Genomic DNA, 17,897 nt, shown 5'->3' with positions numbered 1-17,897 from the left:
TTTTAACTTTTTTCAAGAATTCTGGTTTTACATTTTTTTGTGGGGCAACCCTCAATCTCTGGACACTGCATTCTAGACCAGAGGTGCCTCAGGATGAGGCTGGCACTTAGCACATATTGGAACATCCAATGATAACTGCCACAACGTCAATGTGGGGCGGATGAAACATATATACCGCTTTTCCGAACAACATTGAGTTTTTGAGGGTGTTTCAACTATTCTTCTAACCAGTGGTTTAGAATTGTTACAAGTGTCCTGTTTCTGTTTTTGATTAATTTCATGAATCCAGTACCCCAGATGACTTATAGGAAGTGTTGCAAGGGCATCCTTGTGCCCTGGGCACCCCCACTTTTTGCTGACTGACACTGGTGGTAACTGACTCTGACTGTCTCTGGGCTCTGCTTAACCAGGCCCAGGGCCCGTGAAATGGCGAAAACACAGTGAAAATACACACACACGTTAGGCTACACTATGTGTTAGGGTACCCCTATGATTGGCATGACCTACCCTGTAAGGCCCTAGTACGTAATCGGTTAGGGGGATTAAAACTAACTTTAAGTCCCTAGTATGTAATAGGGCATGGCAGTTTAGAGGCCGGCAGCACTTTCTGCACTTGCAAGTGTGCACTGCTGGGGCCTGAGGTCAGATTAAAAGCAGCCACGTGTTGCAGAACTGCTTTTCGATGTCAATTGTGCCCAAACTCGACTTTGGTAGCAGGGGCACTTAAAAACTACAATATTTTGGCATATTAGGTACCCCCAGGGTCTCCTCAAGGTGTCCTATGGGTGGGGGGTCAGGTACTTATAAGGAGACCCTTACAAAAGGAGTTGTATATGCCCTGGGGATAGAGAAATTGCACATTTCACTCCCCCCGCCCATTGTAGTAAAGTGCCTTCCAAAATCAACTTTTGTGCAAGGAGCACTGTGGAGTGAGGATCTACATCATGTTTGCATATTCAGACCCCCTAAAATCTCCCCCAGGTGTCCCAGGGGTGGGGGGTCATGTAGCTATAAGCAGGGTCCTTATGAAATCAGTTTAATGGGCCCTGATATTGGAGAAATTGGACATTTCATGTTCCCCATTTTAATCCCCAGCCACATAGGTGAACATTGCAATGGTTTATGAACGCATAACGTTTGGTAGGAATCAAATTAAACTATCATCCAAGGACTTAGTAAAATGGCATTGATAAATCCAACAGTATTCTATTTTTGAAGTTATCCTGAGAGGTACAGAAAATACGTTATAAGACTTTGTTGTCTGTAAGCCAAAATTCAGCCTTCTAGGGAGGGGCCTGCCCCGATCCGTCAGAGCTGCTTTGATGAAGTGATAAGTGGCACCCAGGGAGAAAAGGCTCTCTCTTGTAAGGGGATCCTGCTCCACAGGAGTGCCAGAGCAGGGGGAAGGGTCGTAAGGCATCGTCTTCAAAGGCAGAGAGAGACAGCCAGGTCCGTCTACCCCCTTCCACTTTTAACCCATCCAGGTGGAAGGCTTAAGGACAACATTTGCAGATGTCGCGGGAGGGAGACTATGGAGATCAGCCATCCTGGAGTACGGTTTAGCCAACACTTGCCTCTCTGCTGGGACTTCAGCCATATTGAATTCTGGAGAAATATTGCTTTCTGGGAGACCTTTGTACCATACTTTGGAGGAAATGGTCATGCTCTGGTGGTGTTGGCCTCCACTTCGTTGGAGAGGAGTTCCCGCCGTTGTGACCCCAGAGAACACTGAATAAGTATCTGAAAGGGGCAGAGCCTTTCAGCCCTGCTCCTGGAAACTAAGAGAAGAGGAAAGAGTGCCAAGCAGGAAACTTGATTTGCACCATCAGGCCCTGCATTCTGACTGACTGCGCCTGCTGCATTATCTGGACTACAGTCTTCAGATGTACCTTGCTTCAAGAGGAATAAAGAGTGGGCTCCCTGCAAGCTACAGGTTAACAGAGCCCACCTGAGCCATCTCCACCAAGAGTCCCCTGCCTGTAGTGCATCCAGTGGAATTTTAAGGGTTTCTGCAGGTGCATTGTGGGAATTGTGGTCCCAAACTTTGCAGGACCATCTTGGAGCTTTCAGACCCTTGGATTGTCTTTTGGACCCTTTGGACTCTCTAGAGGAACTTCAGGAAGATGCTTAAGACATTTGGATAAGTTTGGAGCAACTTTGGGAATAAACTCAATATGGTGACTAAGTGCTAGAAAGTGTTAATTCTTTAAACATTCATATATCAGGTTTCCAACATTGGATTTGTTTAATTTTGGTGTCATTGTAAAGATACAAATATTTCCCATTTTTATAATTTGTTGTTGGATTTTTATTATGTGTTGTGCCTTAATTATTGACTGAATTTTAGTTTTTAAATGTTTTATATACCTATCTCTTAAGTTAAGCCTGTCTACTTGCAGCCAAGCTACAAAGGGTTGAGCATGGGAATAATTTCAGCAGACTTTTTCTTATCAGAGGACTCTTTTTGCTCACACATATGCTTACTCACATTCTCCCCCAATCATTATCTTTGGACTTGTATATATGAGTGTTAGAGCACAAATATTTTTATTACAAAGCAATGTATAGTCATTCAGGACTTTGTAGCTTAACTGTTTCTAGCAACTCGCTGTTCACTGGTTATTTTTACTAAATTCACATGTCGCAAGTGTAGTTCTAAGTTTAAAGATATGTAAATGTAAAGCGCACTACTACCTTTTCTTAGGGTCATGTTTATGCTAGATAAAACACCAAATAAATAAAATAAATAGAGTTTTATGAATGTTGTTCCCAGATTATAGTAACCAAGCGCCCGTCCACCTCTTTCTCTACTTCTAGGCGCTGATGAAGGTGGTGAACCAGGTGTGTGAGCAGGTCCCGGCAGCCTCAGTCCTGCTCCTCAGCCAGCAGGATTCTGGGAAAGTCCTTTGTGCATGCCAGGTATCCAAGGTAAGGCGCTGAGCATGTAGTGGAACCCTACAGCCCTGTCCGTGCTTTGTAAGCCCATGCATGACGTAGTGTCGAGGAGCCAATCACACAAGCCTGTCGGACCAGCACGGCAAACACGAGCTCTGGCAGCATCAGATGCTAAGGACGTGTTAAGATAAATAACAGATTTATTAATGATTAAACACTTTTTATAGGGTTTTATCAACTTTTGACGTTAGCAGTTGCACAGGATGGGATCAAAAAATGGGTGGCATTCTATTAGACAGTTGTAGCAGGATAAGAACAAAAACAGGTAGCACAGACTTATTTTAAAATCTATAGATTAATGTTGAAGAAGGAGTGAACATGTGCAGGGCTTGGGCTCTGTCCAAGAGAGCTTTAAAGAGACAGTGCTCCCAGAAACTGTCCCCACAATGGCTCGCGTCTGGATTTCCCCCCACGGTTGTGTTATGGATCAGGCCCACCAGAGAGAGCCAATCATAGCACAGTGCCTCTGATATTACTATGTTTCTAACTGAGTTTCTGCACTTGGCCCACAGATGACCATTGTATATATCGGATCCACAGATACGACGTGGTGTGTGTGTGGGTGGGGGGGCACGGAGTGGGGAGGGGGCGTTGATTGGGTACCACATTCTTATTACAGGCGACACTGCCATTAACGTAAAAAGTAATATTTCTGCCAGCTGTGCCCATGCTTGTACAAAAGATTGAAATTGATTGAAACTCATTTAAATGTAAACCTGATTCTCGTGATTCATCAATCAATCAATCGCTCCGGATCAGTCGAAGAGACAGGTCTTGAGGTCCTTCCTGAATGTGTGCAGGGTCGGAGAGCGTCTAATGTTCACAGGGAGCTCGTTCCAGGTCTTGGCTGCGACGTAGAAGGCTCTTCCGCCGGTTTTGGTTCTGCGTATGCGGGGGACCTCGGCCAGGGCGAGGTCGGCGGAGCGGAGGTTCCTCTTGGGTACGTGGAAGGAAACTCTCTCATTGAGGTATTTGGGTCCGATGTTGTTGAAGGATTTGTAGGCGTGAGTGAGGAGTTTGAAGGTGACCCTCTTCTCGACAGGGAGCCAGTGGAGGCCTCGTAGGTGTTGGGTCATGTGCTTGTGACGTGGAGTCCCGAGGAAGAGTCTTGCTGCGGCGTTCTGGATGGTTTGTGGTTTGAGTAGAAGAGTTCTGCTGATTCCGGCGTAGAGGGCGTTGCCTTAGTCCAGTCTACTGGTTATGAGTGCGTGGGTGACGGTCTTTCTGCAGTCTGGGGGGATTCATTTGAAGGTTATACGGAGGATGCAGAGGCAGTTGAAACTAGTGGAGGTGACGTAGTTGATCTGGCAGTTCATGGAGAGGGAGGTGTCAAGGATGATGCTGAGGTTCCGAGCGTGGTCTGTCGGGGTGGTTGGGTTCCCGATGGCGGGGGCCACCAGGTGATGTCCCAGGTGGAGATGCAGGGTCCGAGGATGAGGACCTCGGTCTTCTCTAAGTTGAGCTTCAAACAGCTGACTTGCATCCATGCTGCCACGTTTTTCATTCTTTCCTGGAAGCAGAGGCTGGTGTCTTCAGGGTTTTTCGTGAGTGAGAGGATGAGCTGGACGTCGTCGGCATAAGATATAATTGTCAGGATCACACTCCGCAGGATCCGCATGCAGAAGCAATGCTCCACCTCCGGACCTTTCGAACACCCCGACTGTATATCACAGGGTGTTCAGGTGATACGGTGAGGGAAAAACCCCAAAAAGGGAAAAAAAACAAAAGAAAAGATAGAAGGAAGGGACAGCGGGGGATAAGAAGCTGCAAGAGAAATACACACGCATTAATAATGTTCTAAATGCTACTCTCATTACATTCTCACTACATGTAACGCAACCTGATTCACCTGTAATGATACACGTGTTTGCCCCTTCATACAGCAGTATCTTCTTTGTCCCTCCTGCCCCTGCACAACACAAGAAGCACGATTATGATCAGGCAAATGAAACAATGACCTTCCTATTTGAAGCTGTCACTCTGGATACATACCCTGCAATGTAATGTAAGCTACCTCTAATATGTACAGTAAGGAGTGTTGACGGAGGTCACCTCAAAGAAAACAAGCAGATTCCTCCTCTGCTAGGAAAACGTAAGGCAAGTCCCAGATAGAACCTCTAGTTTCCAAAAGAAACTAAACACGGCATGATGTAGTTAAACTCACTACTAACATCCGCTTTAGTATTTGTAATCCACTAGGTTTAAATCAACATCCTGTAGTACTTTTTCGTGCCGGCATTGCGGAGGACTGCCCCCTGCAATCCGTCACTAGATCAAAAAAAATACAATCCCCATCCGGGGGTTGCTGGCATCTGTTAGGCAAACCAACAATATAGAACCAAACAAGAACCGTGACTGTCCCTCGCAGCCGCGAGGCTCAGAAATGACTCGGGCGGGAATTCCCCGAGCTGGTACCAGTTAACACAAACGATGCGCTAGTAGCGCGAACACATTACCCGACTGTTCTCCCTTCTAGGCGCCACTGGAACCTCAGAGTTCTCTGTTCCGTCACGTACAGGGCTTTCAGGAACAGAACGGGAAACAGATGAATCCTCCGGAACAAACAAAATCACGAGCACTGTTCCCTAGTCCCGCCCCGCTATATCCTGTACCGCAAAAGAGCATGGGACCTGTAGTTATTGGCCCGCATGTCTTGGGAGTTGTAGTTCAGGTAGGCGCGGTATGGAGCTAGATCCTGACAATAATGCTGAGTCCATGCTGTCTGACGATGGTGGCGAGGGGGGCCGTGTAGATGTTGAAAAGCGTGGGGCTGAGCGATGATCCCTGGGGTACTCCGCAGTTGATTTCTGTGGGTTCGGAGAGGAAGGGAGGGAGTCGAATCCTCTGGGTTCTGCCGGAGAGGAAGGATTGGATCCAGTCGAGGGCGGCTCCTTGTATGCCAGCGTCGTGAAGTCTGGCTGCGAGCATGCAATGTGAGACGTTGTCGAAGGCTGCGGAGAGGTCTAGAAGGATGAGGGCCGCAGTGTGTCCCTGGTCTAGTAGCATGCGGATGTCATCCGCGGCGGCAAGGAGAGCGATCTCAATGCTGTGGTTGCTGCGGAATCCGGACTAGAAGGCGTCTAGGATGGAGTTCTCTTCAATGAAGGCGGTCAATTTGGCATTCACGAGTCTCTCGGTGACTTTGGCCGCGAAAGGGAGGAGGGAGATGGGCCGGTAGTTTTTCAGGTCTCTTGGGTCGGCTGTTGGTTTCTTGAGGAGGGGTTTCACCTCCGCCCGTTTCCAGTCGTCTGGGCAGATGTTGGATCTGAGGGAGGTGTTGATCATCTGTCGTAGTTCGGGTGCGATGACAGCGGTGGCCCTGTGGGAGATGTGCGGTGGGCAGGGGTCCGTTGGGGTTCCTGAGGGGGTTTTCTTTATGGCCGTGGTGATGAGTTCGACGGTTCTGGGACCCCAGGATGTGATGTTTGGCTTATCAGCTGCGGTGAGTAGGTGGGTAGTGTCCGGTGCTGGTTCGCTGAAGTTGTCGTAGAGGGCCTTGATCTTTAGATGGAAGTAGGAGTTGAGCTTGTCGCAGAGTTCCTGGGATGGGTTGACGTCCGTGGCTTCGCAGTGGGGGCAGCCTTACTGACATCACAGATTTATGACGAGCGCGTCTCAACACACCCAACAGAACCGACATATTTAAACCTGATGCAATACACTCCCTACAGCACTTTTCCTTACTCTACAGTGAGAATAGTGTGCACCATGTTTATGTAGGGGGAGCCCTGGAGACAGTGGGGGGCTTCATATTAAAGACGACAGCAGAGCCCTCCACCCAGGCGACAGCACAGACCGCAGGAGAATCGATGCCACCTAGAACAGAACACTGACAGGCTACACCTAGAACAGAGCACAGACAGAATGCACCTAGAACAGAGCACTGACAGACCACACCTAGAACAGAGCACTGACAGACTGCACCTAGAACAGAGCACCGTCAGACCACACCTAGAACAGAGCACTGACAGGCTACACCTAGAACAGAGCACCGTCATACCACACCTAGAACAGAGCACTGACAGGCTACACCTAGAACAGAGCTCTGACAGGCTACACCTAGAACAGAGCACTGACAGGCTACACCTAGAACAGAGCACTGACAGACCACACCTAGAACAAAACACTGACAGGTTACACCTAGAACAGAGCACTGTCAGAACACACCTTGAACAGAACACTGACAGACCACACCTAGAACAGAGCACTGATAGACCACGTCTAGAACAGAGCACTAACAGACCACACCTAGAACAGAGCGCTGACAGACCGCACCTAGAACAGAGCACTGGCAGACCGCACCTAGAACAGAGCACTGACAGACCACACCTAGAACAGAGCACTGACAGACCACACCTAGAACAGAGCACTGACAGACCACACCTAGAACAGAGCACCGACAGACCGCACCTAGAAGAGAGCACTGGCAGACCACACCTAGAACAGAGCACTGACAGACCACACCTAGAACAGAACACTGACAGGCTACACCTAGAACAGAACACTGACAGAACAGAGCACTGGCAAACCACACCTAGAACAGAACATTGACAGGCTACACCTAGAACAGAGCACTGATAGAACAGAGCACTGGCAGACCACACCTAGAACAAAACACTGACAGGTTACACCTAGAACAGAGCACTGTCAAAACACACCTTGAACAGAACACTGACAGACCACACCTAGAACAGAGCACTGACAGACCGCACCTAGAACAGAGTACTGACAAACCTCACCTAGAACAGAGCACTGACAAACCTCACCTAGAACAGAGCACTGACAAACCTCACCTAGAACAGAGCACTGACAGACCACGCCTAGAAAAGAGCACTGACAGACCACACCTTAAACAGAGCACTGACAGACCACACCAAGAACAGAGTACTGACAGTCTACACCTGGAACAGAGCACTGACAGACCACACCTAGAACAGAGCACTGGCAGACTCACCTAGAAAAGAGCATGCTTTATGGCCATGGGAGTGCAGTGTAACCCTGGGCGTAGTTTGCGTAGTAGCACTACGCATAGCTACGCGAAGTGCACTTCGCGCTACACGTAACTACGCGAACTGCATAGTGCCGTAGTGAAATGCTGTTTGCACTGATTGCACAGTGCCGGATGCTTGTCTGCACTGTGCAATCATTGCAAATGGCATCTGGCACAGGGCAAGCTGTTCTTTTCTGTCGCTCGAGTAGATATGTACACGAGCGGCAGCTTTCTCAACGCGTACTGGTAGTTTCTGATCGAGAGCGGTTGCAAGCATACGCGACCACTCGTAATGAGAAACCTGACCTCCCCGTGTTGAGAATCTCCCTGGAGCGTTATTCTCCACGCTCGCGATCGGTAACTTGATGTTGCTGATCGCAAACAAGGAAAAAGTCTCGCCGGGATGTTGATTTTGGCAGCTCGCGGTCGCCAACTTGACGCTGAGGACCGCGAGCAAGCAAAAAATGCCCGCTACCCGTTTTTGCACTGTACTACATGCAATTCGCATAGTAGCGCAAACTATGCACGCCCCGCGAGCGTAGCGTAGAACTGCGCCCAGGGTTAGTGCAGTGCCCATTTTAAAACTGGAACTCATGACTATAGTCCTGATATCCGTAATGCTAATTAGTACACAGACGGAGGGATCACTAGCCAAGAACGAGGTAAGTTTGGATCAGAGACCTAAAGAGTTTTCTTTTGATAGTAAATAGGACTTGTTTCCAGAACAGTGGTTCGGGTTCCTCCAGTGCTTGGTTGATGGGGATTGGGAACTTGCACCGAGGAGCGGTACTGGGGCAGTGGCCACAGAGCAAAATCCCTGCTGTTTACCACAGAGCTAACATCTTAGACTCAAAAAAGAAGCCACCACAGTAATGTGGGAGGGTCTGATGCCGCTACAGAAATGTGGGAGGGTCTGACGCCACCACAGTAATGTGGGTGGGGGGGTCTGGTGCCACCATGGTAATGTGGGTGGGTCTGGTGCATCCACAGTAATGTGGGTGGGTCTGGTGCTGCCGCCGTATTGTGGGTGGGTCTGGTGCCTCCACAGTAAAGTGGGTGGGTCTGGTGTCTCCACAGTAATGTGGGTGGGTCTGGTGCTGCCACCGCAGTAATGTGGGTGGGTCTGATACCTCCACAGTAAAGTGGGTGGGTCTGGTGCCACCACTGTAATGTGGGTGGGTCTGGTTCCTCCACAGTAATGTGGGAGGGTCTGGTGCCTCCACAGTAATGTGGGTGGGTCTGGTGCCTCCACAGTAATTTGGGTGGGTCTGGTACCTCCACAGTAATGTGGGTGGGTCTGGTGCCTCCACAGTAATTTGGGTGGGTCTGGTGCCTCCACGGTAAAGTGGGTGGGTCTGGTGCCTCCACAGTCAAGTGGGTGGGTCTGGTGCCCCCTCAGTAATGTGGGTGGGTCTGGTGCCCCCTCAGTAATGTGGGTGGGTCTGGTGCCTCCACAGTTAAGTGGGTGGGTCTGGTGCCTCCACAGTAATGTGGGTGGGTCTGGTGCCTCCACAGTAATGTGGGTGGGTCTAGTACCTCCACAGTAATGTGGGTGGGTCCGGTGCCTCCACAGTAATGTGGGTGGGTCTGGTGTCTCCACAGTAATGTGGTTGGGTCTGGTGCCACCGCAGTAATGTGGGTGGGTCTGATGCCTCCACAGTAAAGTGGGTGGGTCTGGTACCTCCACAGTAATGTGGGTGGGTCTGGTGCCCCCTCAGTAATGTGGGTGGGTCTGGTACCTCCACAGTAATGTGGGTGGGTCTGGTGCCTCCACAGTAATGTGGGTGGGTCTGGTGCCTCCACAGTAATGTGGGTGGGTCTGGTGCCCCCTCAGTAATGTGGGTGGGTCTGGTGCCTCCACAGTAATGTGGGTGGGTCTGATGCCTCCACAGTAAAGTGGGTGGGTCTGGTGCCTCCACAGTAATGTGGGTAGGTCTGGTGCCCCCTCAGTAATGTGGGTGGGTCTGGTGCCTCCACAGTAATGTGGGTGGGTCTGGTGCCTCCACAGTAATGTGGGTGGGTCTGGTGGTGGTTGACGGGCTGTGGTCTTGGATGGTCTTGGCTGATTCTTCTTACTGAATTTCTAGAATCTTTCAGTTTGCAGACCCCCTTACATATATACCAATGTTTTTGGTATTAGTGGACTTGGTGATGACATCTGACCTTTTTTAGTTAAATAATATTAAAAATGCTGATCTGGTCATTTGTAACCAGTGAGACCATTCTGGTGGGGTTGAGGGGTTTATACCTTACATCTGTGTGAGCTGCAAGAGATTTGGCCTTTTGTGCTACTTCTTCAACTCTATGCCTGGGAGCCCCAAATTCTGCGAATCTGCCCTCCCGTCACCATGGCTGCGTACCTCTGTCAAGCACGACTGCCTTCCCTTGGGCTTGGGCAGAAGTGAAGCTGCATGAGAGTTGGCCTCGACCCGCCTCTGGGACACCAAGTGCACAATCCCCCTCAGTAATGCCATTGTGAATAAAAAGGAGTGCAAAAAAGGAATGGTGTGTGCCGAGGTGTAGGGTTAATAAGGCTATGTGTGACCGCCATTAATGCCAGAACATAGGTTCACCAGCGAGACACCAGGTCTCTTTCTGTGTCCCACGTACAGCAGGTGCATTAACCTGTTGACTCTTATTATGCAGTAGGAAGGTTATTTCTATCCTCCTGTGGTACACAGAACTCACAGGTTATCTTACACCTTAGCTGTAATGATTGGCATCAGATGAAGGCTGCAGGAAGCACACTCCCCTTCCTGTTGCAGTTTTGCAGAATGAACCTAGTTACCTGCTCCTCTGGATGCACAGAGAGCTAAACTTTAACCTATGATGCTCTCTAAATCTACATAAAAAAAAAAAAACGAAAAATGTTCTTTTAATTTTTTGGTCTTGCCTAGGCAGCACGTGCGCTATCTCTTCGAGACCTGTTGTATTAAGCTCCGTCCATTTTCCGCTCATACATTTTATTGTCTCCTTGCACTGTCTTTCAGAATTCTTGTAAGTTTGTTGGTTTATTTTTTTGGTAGTCCCTCATTCTTCCTGTTTAATACCTCCCTCTCTTCTGTTGTTACCTTCCAATCGGACAGCCCCTTTTACATGTAACATTACTCTGTACGTTGTACTTACTGTTTCGAAGCACTCTTTTGTTAATACCTTTTTCGTGGTAGCTGGCGTTGGAGGCACAGCTACGCACTTCCCCCAACTCTAACTCATCAGTTGCTTCTGAGGGTGCCTGTTCCGTGTACTTCCCTCTCCTGCATTGGCACACACATTTTGCATCTCAGGGCACGGTGCACTTCCCACTTGTTTTCTTTTGGTGGTATTGTTTAATATTATTTAACAATAATTATTATAAGTTTAATTAGAGCATTGGAATGTTGGGAGCTCCATTGCAGACAATGGAGTGCTCCCTGCTTCTACGGGCCGGTAAAGGCCCGCAGAGCAACATTCCAATGTTCTACAAAGGCTTCTCGAAGCTCGAGGGGATTTATATCCCCTCGAGCTTCGAGAACCCTTTGTTTAATTTGTTAGAACATTCTGCCCTCTAGTGGCAGAATGTTCTAATAGCCTTATAGCCCTTCGTAGCAGGGCTATACCGGCTATTAAAGTCCCGCTGTCTCGTTAAAGTCCCTCGTCTTCGGCTCAGGGCCTTTAACGCTGGAGAGGGCCTTTAATAGACTAGAACCTAGTTCCCTAGGGCCAAAGTCAGCAGTTCTGTTTGTTACGCTGAAAGCACAGTTACACACTTCCCCCAACCTGAACAGATGCTTACGAGGGTGATGTTCCGTGCACTTCCCCCTCCTTCATTGCCCCACACGGCATTGCCACTCTTCATGTTTCCAACAGCATTTCTATTTTTGAACAGTAGCATGAGTAAACCGACTTTTTTGAAGCATAGCCGGCTCTCTTTTGCTCTGCTGAAGAATTCCGTAACGCATTAACGGCGGCCGCAAATGGGCGGGCCGCGTCGGCCATTGGCCAACAGCAGCACTGGGGAGGTAGTGCTGCCGTCGGCCAATGGCCGACGGCTGCACGGAACGGGTTAAAGCTGTTTTTGCTTCCCCCATCCCGCTACGCATTATGAGCACACAAACTCGGCCTTTTGCTTAAACAGGCGGCAACACTTCCTCATTCCTCCTTTTGCAGCCATTTGCTGCTCTGCCCTATCACCTTCCTCTCTCGCTCCCGAGGTCTCTTCAGGGACACCCGCTTCATGTTTCCAGCGGCATTTCAATTTTAAAAACAGTAGCGTGTGCAGGCATTTTTCAACAATAGCATGTGTAAACAATTGTTTTGCATGGCGCTGCGTGTTCTTGAAGGTGTTTTAAAAAATGTTTTCACTACCATTCACAAATGAGAACTGGTCCCCTGTGGACCCCTTCCTGTTTACGAATGGGTTACCACCTACTTGAAGTAGCTTCCAGGATCAACTTTATTGTAAACTGCGTGGATGTAAGTTTATAATATGGACCACTTTTGCTTATCTTGTGTGACATATGACAACTTGTGCTGCATTATTTATGGGGCAGATGTATCAAGATTCCATTTTGCGATATCTAAATAGCGATTTTTAAGGAATCGCTATTTAGAAATCGCCAAATGGAATGTATGTAGAAAATCGCTATTTTTTAGCGATTTCTTAATCTTCCTTATTTGCGAATTCGCAATTAGGGAATAATTTCCCATGCATTCCTATGGGCCTCCTGATTGTGAAATAATTCTCAAACTGCGAATTCGCAATTTGCTAATCGCAATTTGAGAATTATTTCTAGGGTGCAGGGGTGTCTCAAAGACACCCTGCTGCACCCCTGAAATTTACATGTGTGTGCATGTGGCGCACATACATGCCCTATGGGCATGTATGTACGTCACATGCCACCCTCACAAATGCCAAATAGGGCATTTTTAAAAGAAATCGCACATTACCACCAACTACAAGTTGGTGGTAATTTGCGATTTCTTAACCCAAATTCGCAATCTCAAAAAGTTACATATATCGCATTTAAGGAATCGCAAAATTTGCGATTCCTTAAATGCTTAAGCAAAATAAGGAATCGCAAATTATTGCAATTCCTTGTTTTGCGATTTTTTCCCTACATTTCAAAAAATGCAAAAATGCCTTTTGCGAGTCGCTTTGCGAATCGCAAAAGGCTTGATACATCTGCCCCTATGTTTGCTATTTGAAAATTATAAATAGAATATAAAAAAAAGCAAATGTTTTGCGACCACCTTTCATTCGCAAAACATTCACACATACCACTGTGATTCGGTATTAGGAAGGGATGCCCTAAACACGCCCTTTCCTGATAAAGAATCGCAATCCCAAATTGTGATTTAGTGATAAGTTACTAAATCGCAAAGTGGGTCTCTGTACATTGGAAAAGGCCTTTTTTTATTCGCAAACGAACCAATTTTGCAAATCTGGTCATTTGTGAACAAAAAAACCTTTGTACATCTGGCCGTAGGTGCCTTACCTCTCCGGGACATCTTACCTACTACACCCAAAATGAATGGCTGGAGCGTACAAAGATATCTCTGCAGTTGGTGGATTGACGCCTTTGGTTATTCAATATCAATCTGTGTTTAACCTGAAGGTAATCTGTAACTCTGTATGGCTGGCACTTTACACCCTGAGCTCGTGTTCATGACACAAACACAATATGACCAGTCGGGTCAGATGGGTGTGGTAGCAGTTATTTCATCATAGATGATGTGGTGTTTGTGTGAACCTAGGGTAAAGGTAGCTGAGCACTGCACAAGGTCAAAGGTAAAAAATACATTCAATGTATTATTGGAGGAGTAGATGGTGTCGGAAAGCAATGGTCTACTACTACTGCACTGTGATGTAGTGTAATTCAAATAGGTGTCTTCAGCTCTTTACTTATGTGGAGCAGCTCTGGGCTGGTCCCCCTTAATGATGGGTGCAGAGATGGAGAAGGCCTGTTGCCTTGCTTGTTTTTTTTTGGGCATCTTTTCGTCCCTAGTCTGATGTTTTCCAGCAGATACCTAAATAATTACCTCCAGTTATACTAACTTCTCTGCAGCAGGTGCACTAACCCACTGTCTCATCTCACACTGTGGAAACCTGACAAATATAATGTATTAAACACATCCCTCTGCTGTACGTCAAGTAACTCACTGAAAACTATAGGTGCACTAACTAACTATTTTATCTTGCACCATGATTGGCAAATAAAAATGGTAACAAACACAAACCTCTGCGCAGGTCCAATAACCCACTGACCAACCTACTATTTACAGGTAATAAACAAGCAGTATAAATGAAGCTAGTGCTGCTGCTGTAACTATGCAGGGATCCCAGGGTGCTCAAGTGCAAAGTGCATTAGATGCACACTTTAGGATAGCATTAGTAGGTGTGTTCACATGGTATCCACAATTCTCAAAGCAGTATCTCTTCTCTTCATATCTGTTCTAGGCCTCAGTGCACAGGTTATCAGCAGCTGATTGGGCCCTGGAGGTCTGCGGTCAGATGGAAGGAAGCGCTGGTGGCTCTGACGTTGTGGCCAAGGGGACAGGTAGCACCAGCAACGTGGACACTATTCTGTGTGCTGCTCTGGCGTGCGCAAAGGCGAAGCTCCAGGAATCTGGCTCATGAGCCCTGAAGAAGCCTGAAAAAATCGAATGCAAGTCGAAACGTCGTGTTGGAGAAGCAACACACACCCACCCTGTGAAGGTCGTTCTGGTATCTAGAAAGGACACCGCTTCTAAACCCTGTCATTTGGATATCAAGGGACACACATCCTTTGCCAGGCTGTGTCATAACACTGACCACGACTGAGAAACCGGTTTCGCGACTGGGAAACCGGTTCATTGACAGGTTTCGGCTGCAAAGGGAAGGATCGATGTACTTACTCTTGGGCTCTGCGTTCTCCGGCCTACGTCATCGTTGGCCCTGCCGCCGGGCAAGAAAGTCTGTTCACAGTAAGAAAAACAAATAAATAAAGAACAGCACTGTAGCATGTTTTGGAAGCAACTTCTGAAATGGAGATTCAGCCCTGCTCTCCAATCGTCACACTGCACTTTGTTACACTGAATCCCTGAACCGGATTATAACATCTTGTTCTCCTGAAATCAAAGGTACATGAAGGGTCACACCCATGAGGACACTGCAGGTATGTCAAGCACTGTGTCTCCTCAAGGTGGAGGACTGTTCCCAAGTCTTGTATTAATTAATGCAATAAAATGTTTCCCATCACCTTTTATTTTGAACGCTCAGTATCAGTTCTTCAATGTCTCCAGAGCAAAAAAAAGTTTTGAGGACCTGCAGTGTAACGTCCTGATTTCCTAAAGATAATAGGTAAGTTAAAAGGGTTGCAGTTTGCTTCTGTGGGTTTATTCCTAGGACTGAAGCAACTGTCCAAGAGGTGTCCTTGTGAAAAACTGTGTCAGGTGTAGCTTCTCCTGGGCACCCTCATACCTAACATTTGTAATTGCTATATTTCCACTAGTTGGAATATACACTATTTTGAAATTTGTTGCAAATGTTTACTAACTCGTGCAACTCTATTTTGTTTCTTCTGAGTGGGGAAAACATTTGCCCCAAGCCCCAGCTTGAAATCACACTTACTCCTGCCCTGGAAAGGAGTCATTTTGCAAGTATTTCCATTTTCTCATTTTTTTTCGAAGGCCCACAACCTTATGAGCTGTGAGTGTTGATTACATTTTAGAGGTGGAACCACCCGGGACCATCCACACGTCTTACAGCCACACGTGTGAATGTGGAGGTTTCAGAAATCCGACAAAATTCTCATAATGCCCGTTGCGTACAAAAAAACTAGCAAATCCTGATTCTGTGAATTATGATTATAGAAATTTCCATCTACAAAGTTTGCATTTTATTTACCTAAGTTGACCGTAGCTGTGCATAAGTCTTTCTGAGTCGCGCCTCTGGTGGTCAGACATGGTTGCCTTCCCCATGTTACTGTGCTGCTCTATGATTAGGGGTGGGTGGAATTTGCGTAATCGCGTTATGCAAATCTCTGCGAAACGGTAAAAAATCTCTGCGAACACGCAGAAATTCCGCGAACACGTGGGATTGCTTGTTCGTGAAGCTTTTTTACTGTTCGCAATCGCTGTTTGCGTGCTCGGGGGAAATATCTTGTGAACACGCATTTTGTGACCGCGAACAAGCAAAACATTTTGCGGAATGCAGAATTTTGGGAAATTTCGCGTTCTCTGCAAAATTACCCAAATTCCGCGAATGGAACGGAATTTACCACCCAGGCCTAGCTATGATTTGGGATCTGAGGAGTTTTTGAGCCTCCTCCTCAAACAATATGTTGCCCTCTGCCATGACTACTCACACTGGCCCAGTGGAGAACCCCACACACGCCGCCGCCATCTTTACAGCTATCCTTGAAGCCGTGTGAAGGTCGCTGTGCGCCACCACTGGCAGGGACTGGTATTTTGTAAATATTACTACTCCACTGGTACCATGAGTAGTGGCACCTTGGAGAGGCGTTGAGTCTTTCTCTCTGATATCCTTTATTATTCTTGCCACAAAAGTATACTCGTGCCCAGTGAGACCGCTCCCAAACATGCTCTTATAGGACCAGGGCCGGCGGTACCGTGGTAGCGCCTGGAGGTGCAATCTCATAGTCCACAGATTCCCTCTCTACCACCCTCCACCAGTGCCCCTCATCTCTCCACAGCCTCTCTCTCACATGCATTTTATTTGTTTTATAGCACTGTGTGAGGTGTCAGAGCACTTTACATCACACACATTATACAGAGACAATGACTATGTTCACATCAGTCGATTGGAAATGGTACATAAGGCAGTGAGGACTATAAGGCGCAGGAGTCACATTTCATCCATACTGGTAGGCAGTATGTTTTAAGAGTGTTTGGTCTGGAGAGGACAGACTCAGGATTTTAAACATGCCACAGTGGTTGGGATTGAATTTACTAATAAGAATGGTTTTCTACCCAAAAGAACTATTATTATCTGCATTAGGATAATGTAAGACTGGGGGAAAAACATAATGTTCTTATTATACCATGCAGTTTACATGCAGCTCTTTGATGACAGTTCATAGGTCACTGTGCTGTATTAGAAGGATTGTAACTTGTGAACTACAGGTAACAAAAGGATCTCTGTGACAAAAGCAGTAACCCACTGAGTTATCCACATAAAATACAAGTCTGTGATCTCCATGATACATTTTCTTTGCAGCAAGCACATTAACCCTCTGCATTTCTCTATGATTTATTTATTTTTAAGATTTATAAAGCGCATCATATGCCCTTGGGCGTCTTGGCGCTGAGACTCACAGGTACCTCAAAATACTCCATTTGCCGTTTTCTTCATGAAAATAGTAACGGTGGAAGAGAAGCTTATTGGTCAAACAGCCATGTCTTCAACAATTTTCTAAATTGTAACAATGTGGGAGTGGATCTAATTTCTAGTGGAAGCGTGTTCCAAAGTTTGGCTGCAGCCTTGGTGAAGCATCTGTCTCCCCAAGTGACTGTCTTTGTTCTTGGCACAATAAGATGGAATGCATTTGTTGACCTTAATTGTCGACTGGGGCGGTAAAACATGAGCTTCTGTTTAAGGAACGCCGGCCCTAGCTGATGGATGGCTTTAAAGGTGAGGCACAGTGTCTTAAAAGTAATCCTATCTTTCACCGTCAACCAGTGATAACTCCTGATTACCTGTTTAATCGGTTTATATTTGGGGGTCCCAGACAGCAGCCTTGCTGCCGCATTCTGGACCAGTTGTAGCTTAGCAACCACCCTAGCTTGAGCATTCAAGAATAAACCGTTACAGTAGTCCAAGGCGGATAGTACCAGTGAGCTCACCACCGTTTTTCCTCCATTGTCTGAGAGCAATGGAAGTATTTTTCTTAGTAGTTTGAGTTTGAAAAATGCAGTGGAGGCTACTTGATGGGCATGGTTAGTGAAGTTTAATCTCTCATCGAAGATAACTCCA

General features: G+C 47.1%; 1 protein-coding gene across 1 annotated transcript in view; it reads left to right on the top strand.

Annotated features, from left to right (window-relative positions):
• The window catches only part of LOC144821935 (alanine--tRNA ligase, mitochondrial-like), a 189,817-nt gene extending 174,649 nt beyond the window's left edge, over positions 1–15,168 (top strand). The window contains exons 21-22 of the mRNA XM_078679085.1: positions 2,818–2,928; positions 14,382–15,168. Coding sequence (XP_078535211.1) covers positions 2,818–2,928; positions 14,382–14,561 — 291 coding nt within the window. The 3' untranslated portion in view covers positions 14,562–15,168. The remainder of the gene's footprint in view (positions 1–2,817; positions 2,929–14,381) is intronic.
• The last annotated feature ends 2,729 nt before the right edge of the window (positions 15,169–17,897 follow it).

Source organism: Lissotriton helveticus, chromosome 2_2 (genome assembly GCF_964261635.1).
Source record: "Lissotriton helveticus chromosome 2_2, aLisHel1.1, whole genome shotgun sequence".
Taxonomy (NCBI): Eukaryota; Metazoa; Chordata; class Amphibia; order Caudata; family Salamandridae; genus Lissotriton; species Lissotriton helveticus.
The sequence above is the reverse complement of the archived record's forward strand: the minus strand, read 5'-3'. Positions and strand labels throughout refer to the sequence as shown.